The sequence below is a fragment of the Eschrichtius robustus genome, chromosome 5, assembly GCF_028021215.1.
Source record: "Eschrichtius robustus isolate mEscRob2 chromosome 5, mEscRob2.pri, whole genome shotgun sequence".
NCBI lineage: Eukaryota > Metazoa > Chordata > Mammalia > Artiodactyla > Eschrichtiidae > Eschrichtius > Eschrichtius robustus.
This window is the reverse complement of record NC_090828.1, coordinates 13,789,148-13,803,653: the sequence shown is the minus strand read 5'-3', so window position 1 is coordinate 13,803,653 and position 14,506 is coordinate 13,789,148. Positions and strand designations below refer to the sequence as shown.

The window sequence follows — 14,506 nt, the reverse complement described above, 5'->3', positions numbered from 1 at the left end:
CATTTTGAGTTTATTTTTGTGTGTGCTGTTAGGGAGTGTTCTAATTTCATTCTTTTACATGTAGCTGTCCAGTTTTCCAAGCAGCACTTATTGAAGAGGCTGTCTTTTCTCCATTGTATATTCTTGCCTCCTTTATCAAAGATAAGGTGACCCTATGTGCATGCATTTGTCTCTGGGCTTTCTATCCTGTTCCACTGATCTATATTTCTGTTTTTGTGCCAGTACCATACTGTCTTGTTGACTGTAGCTTTGTAGTATAGTCTGAAGTCCGGGAGCCTGATTCCTCCAGCTCTGTTTTTCTTTCTCAAGATTGCTTTGGCTATTCGGGGTCTTTTGTGTTTCCATACAAATTGTGAAATTTTTTCTTCTAGTTCTGTGAAAAATGCCATTGGTAGTTTGATAGGGATTGCAGTGAATCTGTAGATTGCTTTGGGTAATATAGTCATTTTCACAATGGTGATTCTTCCAGTCCAAGAACGTGGTATATCTCTCCATCTGTTTGTATCCTCTTTAATTTCTCTCATCAGTGTCTTACAGTTTTCTGTATACAGGTCTTTTGTCTCCTTAGGTAGGTTTATTCCTAGGTATTTTATTCTTTTTCTTGCAACTGTAAATGGGAGTGCTTCCTTAATTTCTCTTTCAGAGTTTTCATCATCAGTGTATAGGAATGCAAGAGATTCGGCATGTTCTTAAAACCAACACATACAACTACCGTATGACCCAGCAATTGCTCATTTCAAGGAAATGAAAACTTATGTTCACCCCAAATGTACCCAAAACTGGAAACAACCCAGCTAGCCTTCAACAGGTCAAGTTTTAAACATTTTTTGATATGGAATACTACTCAGAAATAAAAAGGATTGATTGATTGATGCAACAACCTGGATGAATCTCTAGAGAATTATGCTGAGTGAAAAAAGCCAATCCCCAAAGGTTACATACTGTGATACTATATAATTCTATATCCATATATATATATATATATAATATATAATTTATATATGAATTGAAAATAGAATATATAATAAACTCATCAATTTATTATATAAATATATGGAGCATAGAGTATATTTTAACGTATTATATATAAAATGTTATATATTCATATTATATATAAAATTTCAATATAATATATATAAAATTCTTAAAGTAACAAAATTTTAGAGATGGAGAACAGATTAGTAGTTGCCCGGGGTAAGGAGTGGGGTTTGAGATGAGAAAGAAGTAGGTGTGTCAATAAAAGGGCAACATGAGGGATCCTTGTGGGGATGGGAATGTTCTGTCTCCTGATTCTATCAATGTTAATATTCTGGGAGTGATATTGTCCTATAGTTTTGCACGATGCCACCATTGGGAACATCTGAAGAGAACATGGACTCTCTCTGCATTATTTCTTACAACTGCATGTGACTCTATCTCAAAATAAAGAGTTTAATTAAAAACAAAAAGTTAAAAAAGAGGTCTAAAACTTTACTTGAAAGATGGTAATAGATGATTAGAAGGTAAGAAGTCAAGAGTGAGACATACTTAACTTTGAGATACGTATTCGAACGAAATGCAAGCATACACAATCAGGTGGCCATTCGGTTATAATCAAAGTTGTGTGTAACCACAGCTTATAAAATCTCTTCCCCTAAGGCTGTGCTATGGATACCTGGTCACAGTTGTGCTTATTTCATCTTCTTCATTCTGCACCAGAACCCTGAAGAGCTGATTCAAGATTACAGGCAGAAAACTCATGATTGCATGAATCTTTTCCACATTCAATAAGTTCTGTTAAATTGGCAGGACAAAAAAAAAAAGGGCATTGATTAAATTTAAAGCACATTTTTTTACTGACGTTCTTCAGAATTTGAATATGACTACTGTAGCTCATTTTCGTTTGACTTTATTTTTCATGGCATTTAGCATGACATACAGGCATGGGGGTAATGTTGCAAGGACTCTACATCTAATTAACTAATTTAGAGTCAATTGATTCTGATTTTCAATCATTTTTATTTTGGAGAAACTGATCTTTGCTTATTTTTTAATGAACACAGACATCTTTTAGGAATTGTGAAATAAAATCATTTAGTCTCTGAATTGATAAGGTGTTTAAAAATCTTCGATAATAATTACCCCTTAGTTTGCTACTCAATGCAAAATGTAAAGGTCTGTTTTGCCCATTTCTACCCTGGAGACCATTGCAGCTATTTGCACGTCATGTTACCTTACAAGAACGGACGAAATTCGAGGTAGGTGACTGAGACATATCTTTCTCCCTTTTTTGGCATTGTCGGAAAAATGCGTTCACATGTGGATCCTGAAACAGCAAAAGAAAGTCTTGATTTTTGATGACACGTAAGCTGTGGAACAATCGTGGTGATGGGAGGTGAGCCCTTCTGTAGGACAAGATGCCTTGATGTGAGATGCTTTGTCCAGGAGGCATAGTGACAGACCTCTCATTTTCACAGACATTCCAGCACACAGAGGGCTTAACCTGAACTACAAAGTCCCCTCTCTCTCCTATTTCACTCTCAGAGATTTGTTTTCTTTCCGGGCCACATGATAATGGCTAGAGAATTACTTTCCTTGTCTCTGTTCTTTCCTTTCTTTCTTTTTAAATTGTCTTCTGTCATCTTCCAGTTCCTTCCACAGACTTCTACCAATTTTTCTTACGTATAGTTTAACACACATGAGAATGGGTACAGTTTAATATGCACAGGGATATTTTCAGACTTAAAATGTCAGAGTTAATAAAAAAATTATGAAGTCCACCTGACATCATGAGATAAAACTTGACTCCCCAAACCCGTATGTTGAAGTCCTAATTCCCAGTACCTTGGGATGTAACGATATTTGAAGATAAGGTCTTTAAAGAGGTAATAAGTTAGGGTGGCCCTAGTCCAATATATCTGATGCCCTCATGAAAGAGTAAACTTGGATGTGCACACACAGAGGAAAGCCAAGGGGAGAGGCCTTGGAAGAAGCCAACTCTGCTGACACCTTGATCTCAGACTTCCAGCCTCTAGGACTGTGAGAAATACATTTCTGTTGTTTAAGCCAGCCAGTCTGGTATTTTGTTATGGCAGCCTAAGCAAACTAATCTGCCCTCTAATGCTCTTTCCTGAAAAGGTTGTCACCTTGGAAATACCTAAGTTCTGTGTTGAGGGTCAAAGTTACATAGTCAGGAAGTGGCATACAGACTTTTAGTGTAGGTGCACTCTCTGGGGGTTTCTCTGGCCTTTTGTCAGTTCTAGAGGGCATCTGTGGTTGGGGTTCCCCTCAAGTCGGGGTATGTGTGTACGTGTGTGTGTAATATTTTCAGTTTCACTTCATTTATTTGACAGTTATTTATTGAAAGCTGACTATGTGTCAGGTCCTTGTCAGGCACGGAGGACAGAGCCAGGGGCAAGGCAAACCCACTCTGTGGTCCTTCCATTATGCCCGGGAATCAGGTTCCATACCATGATTTTCACACATACCTATTTGCTCATAATTAGACAAGTGCTTCAAAGGAAAGCAGGGGGCTGTACGGGTGTATGACAAGATGATACAGCCTATCTGAGGGGTTAGGGGACAGGGAAGGCTTCTTTGAGGAAGTGACATTTGAGCCAAGATCTGAAGGTTGGGTAGGAGCTGCCCAGACCAATCAGGGGAGGGTAGGCAGAGAGGGAGAGATCGCCTTCCTGGCTGTCGAAAGGCTGAGTGTCACAAAATCCCTGGATCTTGGAGGTATGAAGCAGACAGAGGGCACAGTGCAGGATAGGGCCTGGGGTGTTTGAAGATTGAGGTAAATAGCGCTATGGAGGAAGGAAGAAGGTGTCCCCCAGGGTGACGTGTGCGTGGGCAGTGGAAGCTGATGTACAGGAAGGAGAGCAGTGGTGAGTCAGAGAGAGACCTGGGCAGTTCGGAGAAAAGCAGCTGGAGGTGTGGGAAAGAGAAACTCGGGGCATTCTGAGAGATATAAAAGCAGGATTTGGTGGAGAATGATCATTTTGTGGGACTTGACCAGGGCTGATGGCGTCAGAGAAAAGATGGGTTTAAGGAGTCATGGGCATAGGACTTGGGAAGAGGACTAAATTTGGCTTGAGGAACCAGCGGTTATGGAAAGACATTTTGATCCAATATATGGTGGTACCTGGATTATTTCATTTTTCTTAGTAACCAAGTATGTGTTAGGGATACAGCAGCATGAAGCAAAAAACCAAACAAAAAACCACACACACAAAAACCCAGGTACACATTGAATTTAAGAAAGAAGCAATACATAGTCTATGTACTTGTAATAGTTTGTTTATAATTAGTACCACAAAAGTCCTCACATTGTGGTAAAGTTAAGCTGCGTTGCAATGGAAGGGGTGAGTTTGTGGTAACTTGACAGTGATAATAACTACATTTGTACAGCGTTTTGCAGCTCATGAGATATTTTCACGTGCAGTTTCTCATTTTGAGCCTCACTACCGCCTTAGGTGGAGATTTTTTATTGTTATCATTTTCCTGCTGAGGACACAGGACTGCAGGGGTGAGGTGACTTGTCCAGGGTCACTGGGCCAGAAATTGGCCGAGGTGGATCTCAAATACAGTTCTGTCAAACTCGTGGCCTTTCCATGAGAGGAGCCTTGGGTAGGGATTGGGAATTAGACTGAGTTTTAAGGTAAAGGTCCAAAGTCTTTATTTTAAACGTTTCATATTTTTAACATGTGGGGGTTGTCATGGGAAGCAAACCATCTTCCAAGGGAAGTGCCCTCTTGATAAATACACTACTGGAATTTTGGTTTGCAGTTTGATAGTGCCTGAGCTTTTATGGGTTAGGGCATTCGATCTCTTCTGGAAGAGGGATACGGTGTTGCCACAAACATTCTTCCTTTTTGATCACCTGCTCTTCTGACACCTTGTGGAATGGTGAGTCTCCTCCTGTAAATCTAGGAGATGCCTTATGATTCTACGTGTTAGAGAAGATTTTGATATTTTAGGACAACACGCTCACCTGAGTATTCACTGTTGATACAACAAATGTCGATACTTTGAAAAGTGGTTTGCCACCATCGACCCATTTAATGTCACTCCCACCATGCTGCAAAAAATAGTTTGTTATTGTCACTGTGGCAATTTGAGAGAGAGGAAATAAACAGGTTATTTAGTTTATGTTAATTTGTCATCCTGATCCATCAACCTCACAGTCCTATAGAGATGGAAAATAAGAGATGCAAATACATTTGGTAATATTGGTAAATGAAACCAATGTGATACCAGGGGATCATTTTGAACAGATCATTTCTACTGGCCACAAACTAAACAAGATATTTGACATATCATAGGTACACCTGATTCCTTATTACAATGGATGAATACACCAAGGTTGGGTTAATTTTAACAGCAGAAAGAAGATAACCTCATGCCATTCAGCCCATGTATTTTTTTCTCTTAAGTTATACATCACTCAATACCTTTCCACTTGCAGAATCTTGAAAGCTTAAATAATTCGGAGGCAGGCTTGTTGCTACTGGGATATTGTACTCTTGAGAAGCTATCTGATCATCTTTCATGAGAGGAAGCCAAGCATATCCAACTGTGCAAAGGAACAACAAAGTGAAAACTTTTCAGTACAAACCTTCATGGTGAGGAGTAAAAATAAAGCTATTTATCATTTATGAATACAAAACTTCACTTTAAAAAACTCAATAAATCAGAGCTTTTCAAATACTCTCCAATTTAAGTTCCAGAGATAACATGCACAGCTATCTCAGATTGCTTCCTGTCAATACCTGGTGTTTCCAGAGCCTCCTTCTTTTTGGCATTAGCTTTTGCATTTATGTCACAAGTGACATGATAAAAAGAAAAAAAAATATGGTGTTTCTCATGAAGTTGTGTTGGTAGCTCAATTTTCACCTGCAATGAAAGAGATAATAGCTGGGCTAAGATTGAAATCATTTTCCCAGTGTCAGGACAAGACAAAGCCTAGGCACGTTAGTCTTTTTAAAAGTCTTTCACTGAAATCTAGGTCCACAATTTAATAGTCAGCACTAGAAGTACGATTTAACTCTCAATAAATATCCATCCCACTAGCAGTAATGTGTTAAGATGTTATTTTTACTTCTTTATTGTGGCGATAACTTAGAATACCTAGTGTTTCTCATTAGATAATTTATACCACCATGAATTACACACACACACACACAGACATGACAGTAGAATGTAAGTAAGGCACAGATTAAGGACCTATCATCAAGGGACATGAGTTGAGTGAATAGTAGGTCCTTGCCTCCCAAAGTGTGTGCATGGACCGTTGCATAAGCGTCACTTGGGAGCTGATTAGAGATGCAGACTCTCAGACACTACCCCAGACATACGGAATCAGAATCTGCATTTAGCAAGATCCCCAGATGATCCACAGGCACATTGTTGAGAAACATGGTAGTTGCAAATGATGTTAACTGGAGCATGGAATCTATCCGTTATAAAAACCACAAAAAGATATGCGGTATGTATTGTGTAAAAAATTACATTGTGGTAACTAAGTAATGAGCCATTTTGTAAAGAGGTCATGCTCTCCTCTGTAAATAACACTTCCGAAAAAAACATAAAACATGAAATTGATATAGGTGAAGAATATACTTAATGAGGACTGTCCTCCATGTTCCTGGAAAGGAAGGTTTTGGAACCCTCTACATGTGATAGTGCTTTTCAGTTTCCAAACCTCTGTCACATATGTTGTCATTGAATTCCCTCCACGGCCTTGCAAAGTAGGATGATACAGAGATAGCAACCAAGGCGAAAGATGTTAGGGGGCTTTGAGTCACGAGGAGGATGGACTAGTCAGTAATTAATAGGATCTTCCAGGACAAGAACATGTGTCACACTGGAATCCCAGGATCCCATGCAGGTAAGTGACATTCAGTTCAATATTAGCAACTAGGTAATTTCTTGAACAGTCAAATCAAGCAATAAGGTGATCAAGAGCCAAGCAAATTATCTACTAGCTTTTATTAGACTCTCTGTGCATCTATATATATAGTTACTTTATTTTCACGTTGTTCAGGAGAGAATTTATTACACAGATTTTCAGTGTCATCCCTGGGACAGCAGTATCAGCATCTCTGAGAAACTTGTTGAGAAATGCAAATCCTCAGGCCCCATCCCAGACATATGGAATCCAAAAATCTGGGGTGGGCTCCAGTAATCTGTGTTCTAACAAGCCTTCCAGGTGATCCTGTGCCTGGTAAGGTTTGAGAACTCCTGAATTAGAATGGTTTACAGCTTACATATATTCATTACATACCAGCATGCTAACCTGGTAACAAAAGACAATATACAGTTCAAAACATACAATAACTAACAATGCAGTAGAATGAAATTTTCTTTTTTTAGTCGGAATACATGGGACTGAAACAAGTGCTCAAGAATTCCAGTAAACTACAGATTAATGCTAACACTCCTCAGTAACAAATACTGCAAATACTCACATTATATTTTAGCAGTGCCTTAGAAGAATTTATATTCATGTTTATAATTAATGCAATCATCTTTTGCAATAAAAAAGAAGAAAATGGTTTTGAATCTGCACTGCAGAGTTCACCAGGCAGTTCATTATATACATGCCCTTTTGTGGAAAGGCTCATGGCTTTTACAAGCATTCCAGGAAGCACATGAGCGTGAGAGAGATTAAAAGCCAGACTTAACCGTAAGAACATTTTGGTTTTTTTCTTTAAATCTTATGTGTCAACAGAGGATGCACCTTTCAGATGGGCTTTGTCAAGAGGTCAACCAATGTAGTAAATATTCTGTAATGTAGTAATAGCCCTTTCCCTTATTTATTTATTTATTTTACGTCTGTCCTGAATTTATAGGGAAAAAATTTAAGAGCATTAAATGGATGTGGAGGAAGGAGATAAGGTTAGTCAGGTCTGTGGTTTCATTGGTGTTCTTTTAAGAAGTTTATAAATGGCTGACGTGTAACAAGGTGTGATAGGCAGAATAATGGCCCCCAGGATGTCCCCCAAGACATCCCCCAAGATGTCCCCTAATCCTCAGAATATATGAATATGTCTCCTTACACAGTAAAAGGGACTTTGCAGCTGTGATTAAATTAAGGGTCTTGAGATGGGGAGGTTAAACTGGATTAGCCCAGTGGGCCCAATGTAATCGCAAAGGTCCTTATCAGAGGAAGGCAGGAGAGTCAGGGTCATAAGAAATGTGAGGAGAGAAACAGAGGTCAGGGTAATGGCATTGCTGGAAGGGGTCACAAGCCAAGGAGTATGGGCAGTCTCCAGAAACTGGAAAAGGCAAGGTAAGGATTCGTCCCAGAAACTCCAGAAGAAATGGAGGCCTGCTGACACCTGATTTCAGCCCTGTGGGACCCATTTCAGAGTTCTGAGCCGCCAAACCGTAAGGTAATCAATGTGTGTTATTTAAGCCACGAAACTGTGATAATTTGTTAAAGTAGCAATAGGAAACTAATACAAAAGATGTGATATTTTAAATCCCAGAAATCACACTGGCAGGTTGCATTAGTTCAGACCTTAGCTTCACGGTTAGAAATTAAATTTAATCACTGAAACTTGTTGTCTAAAGCTGTTTCTAATACAAGCTGACATATGTATAGTCATACACTACTAATCCAATACGTTTTTTTTTTTTTTATATGGGTTATAGCAGAGCAGTGAAGCTTCAGGCTCTGGAGTCACATGAGCTGGCTTAAATTTTGACTGTCACTTCACAGTTATGTGCCCTTGTCAAAGTTGCTTCTCTGATCGCCGGCTTCCTTATCCATAAATTAGGAAGGTGTGAGGGTTAATTTTATGTGTCAACTTGATTGGGCCACTGGATGCCCAGAGAGCTGGCTAAACATGATTTCTCAGTGTGTCTGTGAGGGTGTTTCTGGAAGAGACCAGCATTTGAATTGGCGGACTGAGCAAAGTAGATGGCCCTCCCCATGCGGGTGGGCACATCTCGTCCACTGAGGTCCAGAATAGAACAAGAAGGCAGAGTAAGGTTGAATTTCCTCTCTGCCTGACTGCTTGACCTGGAACACCGATCTTCTCCAGTTCTTGGCACTATTGGTTCTCAGGCCTTCAGACCTCGACTGGACTCTACCATAGACACTCTGGTTCTCAGGCCTTTGAACTACACCAATGGCTTTCCTGGGTGCAGATGGTAGATTGTGGGACTTTTCAGCCTCCATAATGATGTGTTTATATTAAATTAAATTATACCTATCTATAAAATATACCTATCTATATTAAATTATACCTATATTAAATTATACCTATCTTAAATTATACCTATCTACCTATGTATCTATCTATATTAAATTATACCTATCTATCTGTCTGTCTATCTATCTATCTATCTATCTATCTATCTATCTATCTATCTATCTATCATCTATCTATCTATCTACCTATGTATCTCTCTCTCTATCATCTTCCTATTGGCTCTGTTTCTCTGGAGAAAGCCATGTGGATCAAGTGAGATAGTGTATATTTAGAGTATAGCGTGGTTCCTGGCACATAATAAGAGAGTCTTGAGAGTTGGCAGGGCAGATCTTGAGGTGAGGCGGTCCAAGCTCCTTCAAGTTCATGAGGGTTATAAGCAATAGTGTTGGCTCATACTCTAGCCCTTTTTGTTTTTTCCCTTAGGGTATGAAATGCCGCTATCGATTGGTAAAAACTGTCTAACACGATGTTTGTTACCCTAACCAATGAAAAATAAAAGAAAAAAATTAGTCTAATTTGAAAGAAATGATATAATAAAAACATCACATTTTTAAAATCTTGTGCTGAAATACATGAATTTACAGCATAGTCCTGGAGCAACTGTCCATTAACGTGGTTTTTAAAGCTGGGTTATGTAGACACCTGCTAAGGTATGTCCTTAGTCTGAGGAGTAGTCTAGAGAGAGTGTTTGTCATCATGTATTATCTTACCCACTCACCCATCTTTTAAGGAGCTGCTGGGGGCAGTGGAGGCTTGACTTACCTCGTCTGAGAAATCTGGGTTCTGGGAATGGTGCAGAACTGCAGTGTAGGTGGCTGAGGTGAACAGGGGCCCTCCAGGTTTTCCGTAAATACGCTGTTTAAAAAGTTATGAGTTGAATAATTATGAGTGTCTGAAATTAACCCTGAGCACAAAAAGGCCACAACTCTTCAGTTACCCATTCTGGGACAAAGATGCATTTTGTGGTAACTTGCCAGGCTTAGCTGACATCTAATTAACCTTCAACTTCTTTGATCTGCTGTCCTGTATTTATTATACAACAGGGCACTGTTGAAGAAAATTTGAAGGCTTTAATTCATTATGTAGATATTATATCAATACTGAATACCTGAATCAATTCACTACTACCAAACTTTTGATTACCAGAAGATAAGAGATACTTTGTTCAATTCTGATTCCTGCGGCCCACGGTACCCAGCTCTGGTCTAGAGTTTAAGGCGATCAGTCCTTAGTGATACAAGGCTTGGTTTGACCCCAGCTCCTGACATGCCAGTCTCCAACCAGGAATGAGAGCTGGAAGGGTAGGGCTGGTTCCAGGCTCCATTGTATTGTGTTATTCTTCTATCCCAGCCCCTAATCAGGCCAGGGGATGGGATATGGCACTTCCTTGTCATAAAAGCCCCTTTAGCCCAAGGCTTAGAGTCCCTCTACTGGAGTCAGCTGTACCTCTGAGTAATGCTTTAGAATGCAGTGAAACAGAGGTCACATGTACCTGCGAGTACTCCTCTTTTATAGATTTTTCCCCATAAGCGATTCTCTAGCAGGCCTGGTGTGTTTGCCGTCTGGCCATTGCCTTTGTTTGCTTGACAATTCCATTTCATTTTATTTTTTCTCTCCTGCTGCTAATGCTATTGTGGAACTTGGAACCTGGGGATGCTGAGAGTGCCTCAGGACAATTTTAAAGAACTCTTTCTCTCTATTGTGCATGATTCATTCAATCACTCAGATTGATTACTGTTCTTCTGAATAATGCTACAACCCTTCTGAGCACAGAGAACACAATTGGTACCTGACAGAGTGCTTTAAGAGATGATCTCAGATAATTGTGGGGATTAGTTAGAAATTAGTTTTGTCCTTTACTATATCTCCTTCCTCTGATTCACCCAGACTGGGAAGATCTGGCCACAGGCCCACTGAAAATAATTTTCCTCGCTATTTTTATAAGTTTCTTTATGTTGTTTGAAGTCCCTAAAATAAAAACAGTATATATCAAATAGGAACTCTGAAAAATGTCATCCAGTTGCAGTTTTATAGGATCAAACAGCCCAGTTCCTACAAAACTCATAGTTTTATTGATCTTATTAAGTCGCGTGATCAACAGCAGGGACCAGCTTCCCAGAGCCATTTCCGAGGTCCTCGGGCAGATGGCCACACACACCTTCCATAAATGTGAGCGCCCCATGGGCCCCCTGCATTAGCCATCAGGCTAGTAGGCAGTAGCCCTTCTGCAGAGGCCACATGAAGCCCAGCTGCGATGCTGCATTTGAAATCAAGCATGCTGAATTCATGAGATGCGGGCTAATCTTTGAAAACGGCAAAGTCTTCCAGAGGGGAATCTTTGTCTTGATTTCACACTAGAACGGCTTCCTTTTTTCCAAATCATGAAAAGCTAAGCAGAGCCATGAGACTGGCATTTCTAATAGATATAGTTAATGGTAGCTATTCAATCAGGTACATGTTAGGAAATCTAAATCAAATGTACTGAATTGCTCCTCTTTCCAGCATACTAAACTAAAAAGCCCCTCGGTGGTGGGGAGAACCAGGGCACCTGTCTCCCCCTATGTGCTGTATTCGCTCATGGGCTTGGCTCACCTTCACAGGCTTGGCATCTTCTTCATCGGAATTTTTGAATTCAATACACACGGTTATATTTCGTGCCTGAAATTACAGAGAGGGAAAATGGACATTGTAATTTCCTGTTAGATAACATCAAAAAACAATCCAAGTGCCTAAAATAAGTAGCTTCTAATTAAATCTGAAAAATGTAGAATAGCCAAATTCTCTTGTGACATTACTCATAGCGCTCAGAAATAGCAGAAAGATTTGGAGAGATTATTTAAAAGGGAAGAAAAGACTCATATTGAAAGAGTGCAGGTAGGCTATTTTCAGAGTCTCTTAATAAACCAAAAATAAAGTTTGGAACAAAATTATTTAGGGCTGATTTCAGAAAGTTTTATTCATATGTTATAAAATGTGCATCTTTAAACACTTTTAAGGTGAAACTCAACACTGTCTCTCATTAAACATTTTCTTCAAATGGTTTTCTATTCCAGACTGTTAGTCTATAGTAATTTGTATTTGAACTTTCAAGAAACCATCTTAGGGCTTCCCGGCTTCCCTGGTGGCGCAGTGGTTGAGAATCTGCCTGCCAATGCAGGGGACACGGGTTCGAGCCCTGGTCTGGGAAGATCCCACATGCCGCGGAGCGACTGGGCCCGTGAGCCACAATTACTGAGCCTGTGCGTCTGGAGCCTGTGCTCCGCAACAGGAGAGGCCGCGATAGTGAGAGGCCCGCGCACCGCGATGAAGAGTGGCCCCCACTCGCCTCAACTAGAGAAAGCCCTCACGGGGAAACGAAGACCCAACACAGCCATAAATAAATAAAAATAAATAAATTAAAATCATCGAGAATCTTATAAAAAAAAAAAAAGAAACCACCTTAATATGGTCTAAATAGGGTGGAGAGAGAGGATGATATCTCAGAAACATATACCTTGTTGAAACATTTCTGGCTATCATACTTGAGGTGCTTGGGGTAAATGTAAATTTGATTTTTGTATACTCTGTAAGGACGGCAATACTTTGTTGAGTCGTAAACAAATTCTTCCACTTCCACTGTGGGTTCTGGTTGAGCCGTCACATTGAAAGGCTTGACAGGGATATAGGACGATGTTACACAGTCTTTAAAAATCAGAAAAGAAAAGTTTGTCACTTGATATGATTGTAAGTGAACAATACTTAACCTATTTTAAAATGAATCTACTCAAAATAGAAACTCCATGCTTGTATACTAAGTTATGTTAAATTATGCTGGCCTGAAAACTTTGTAGGAGGTAAGCATGATAGATACTCAGTGATATATTTAACATCAAAACTGATATCTCAAAAAACTGGTAAATCTTTTGGATTTATAACTATTTTCTTTTTGTATTAAGCTTCATATAGGAAGTAAATTTTAGCTAGAGGTCCTCTGAGCATACTAACCAGATATTCTAAGATAAAGACTAGCTCACTGACTTGGGCCATCATACTATAAATATTGATCTATGACAGAACAAAACTCTGTCCAATGGGTTTATTACTGATAGTACCACTTGGCTTAATAGTAATTTTCCCTATGGAATGATTTCACAACCTAGGCCCTAATCCCCCTCTGCATTAATAGTTACAATTTTATTTTTCTCTTCAGTTTTCACAATCTTTTAAAATCTAACCTTGTAAAAACAGCCTAAGGGGGAAAAAGACCATTAGGAATTTATAAATCAAAACTTGTCACTAAGCAGTTTGGAGGCTGAAGTTGTGGCACTGAAAGAAAGCAAGGCCTTCTACCTTCCTTTACCCCATCTAGAATATTCCTGTGTTCAAACAAGCAACATGGTTAGCTACATGCTTAGCTATATCGTTAGCTATATGCTTGGGAATCAGATCATAGGCTTTTTTTTCCTTCAAAAATCAATTAGAACATTTTTATCATATGTTCAAATTTCTCTGATATCCTATGAGATCAGAGAATATCATAGGATATTCAAAGAGAATATTTTAGCTTTCTCTTTTGTTATTTTTCTTTTCCCTAGGTAATAAAAGCAACCTCCCACAAATCAGGTAGAAGAAATGGCTTACTTTGTCATCTGGTTTTTCACACCAATCAATACAAAAGTGATTTGGAGCCATGATTTAAGTTAGAATGCTCATTTTATTTCATATTAAAGTGATTTGTGGAAAAATCATACGAATGGAAAATTTAATAGTGCTAATGGTAATTCAAATATCCTGTGGTAATAATCCTCTCCCTGTTTGTAGTTCTTTTTAGAATGCCTGTATTCATTCTTTGCATCACTGAGAAAGTCACTAAAAGGTGTAATTAGAAGGAAAATAAAACCAAATAAACTAATCTCACCATTTAATAAATAAATTCTGAAAAATCTTATTTATAAGTTAATAAAACTGCTTCTGAAATTTAAATTTTCACTAACATAAATGGAACTTTTGACCATATTCTGGAAAAGATATATGTTCTCTGTGTAATAACAGAGTCTAAAAACTTCCCGGCTATAATTACTGCATGGCCACTTGGGTGGCAATGCACGGTGTTCAGAGTAGCCCTTTGACAGCTCAGTGTGGCATTGCCCATTATGGGTTATTGGTTTATCAATCTATCTGAACCGGACTTCCTCATTTGCAACCCTTCAGGGTTTTGAGGATTAAGTGATACAATTTAGCACCCTGCTCGGTGCATGGTGTATACCAGATGAATATTAGGTCACCCTGAATATAGTTCCTATCCTACAATACTTACAGTCTGTATT

The 14,506-nt window shown here is 39.0% G+C and overlaps 1 protein-coding gene across 13 annotated transcripts in view; it reads right to left on the bottom strand.

The window, feature by feature from the left end:
* The window catches only part of DOCK10 (dedicator of cytokinesis 10), a 279,437-nt gene that overhangs the window by 66,669 nt on the left and 198,262 nt on the right, over positions 1-14,506 (bottom strand). For 12 of the 13 annotated variants that reach the window (XM_068544330.1, XM_068544331.1, XM_068544335.1 and 9 more), the window contains exons 17-24: positions 12,694-12,881; positions 11,793-11,858; positions 9,963-10,055; positions 5,751-5,874; positions 5,433-5,554; positions 4,973-5,059; positions 2,213-2,305; positions 1,655-1,773 (exon numbers count right to left, since the gene is read on the bottom strand). In XM_068544330.1, the coding sequence (XP_068400431.1) occupies positions 1,655-1,773; positions 2,213-2,305; positions 4,973-5,059; positions 5,433-5,554; positions 5,751-5,874; positions 9,963-10,055; positions 11,793-11,858; positions 12,694-12,881 (892 nt within the window). The remainder of the gene's footprint in view (positions 1-1,654; positions 1,774-2,212; positions 2,306-4,972; positions 5,060-5,432; positions 5,555-5,750; positions 5,875-9,962; positions 10,056-11,792; positions 11,859-12,693; positions 12,882-14,506) is intronic. The other variant, XM_068544332.1, reaches the window with a different exon arrangement.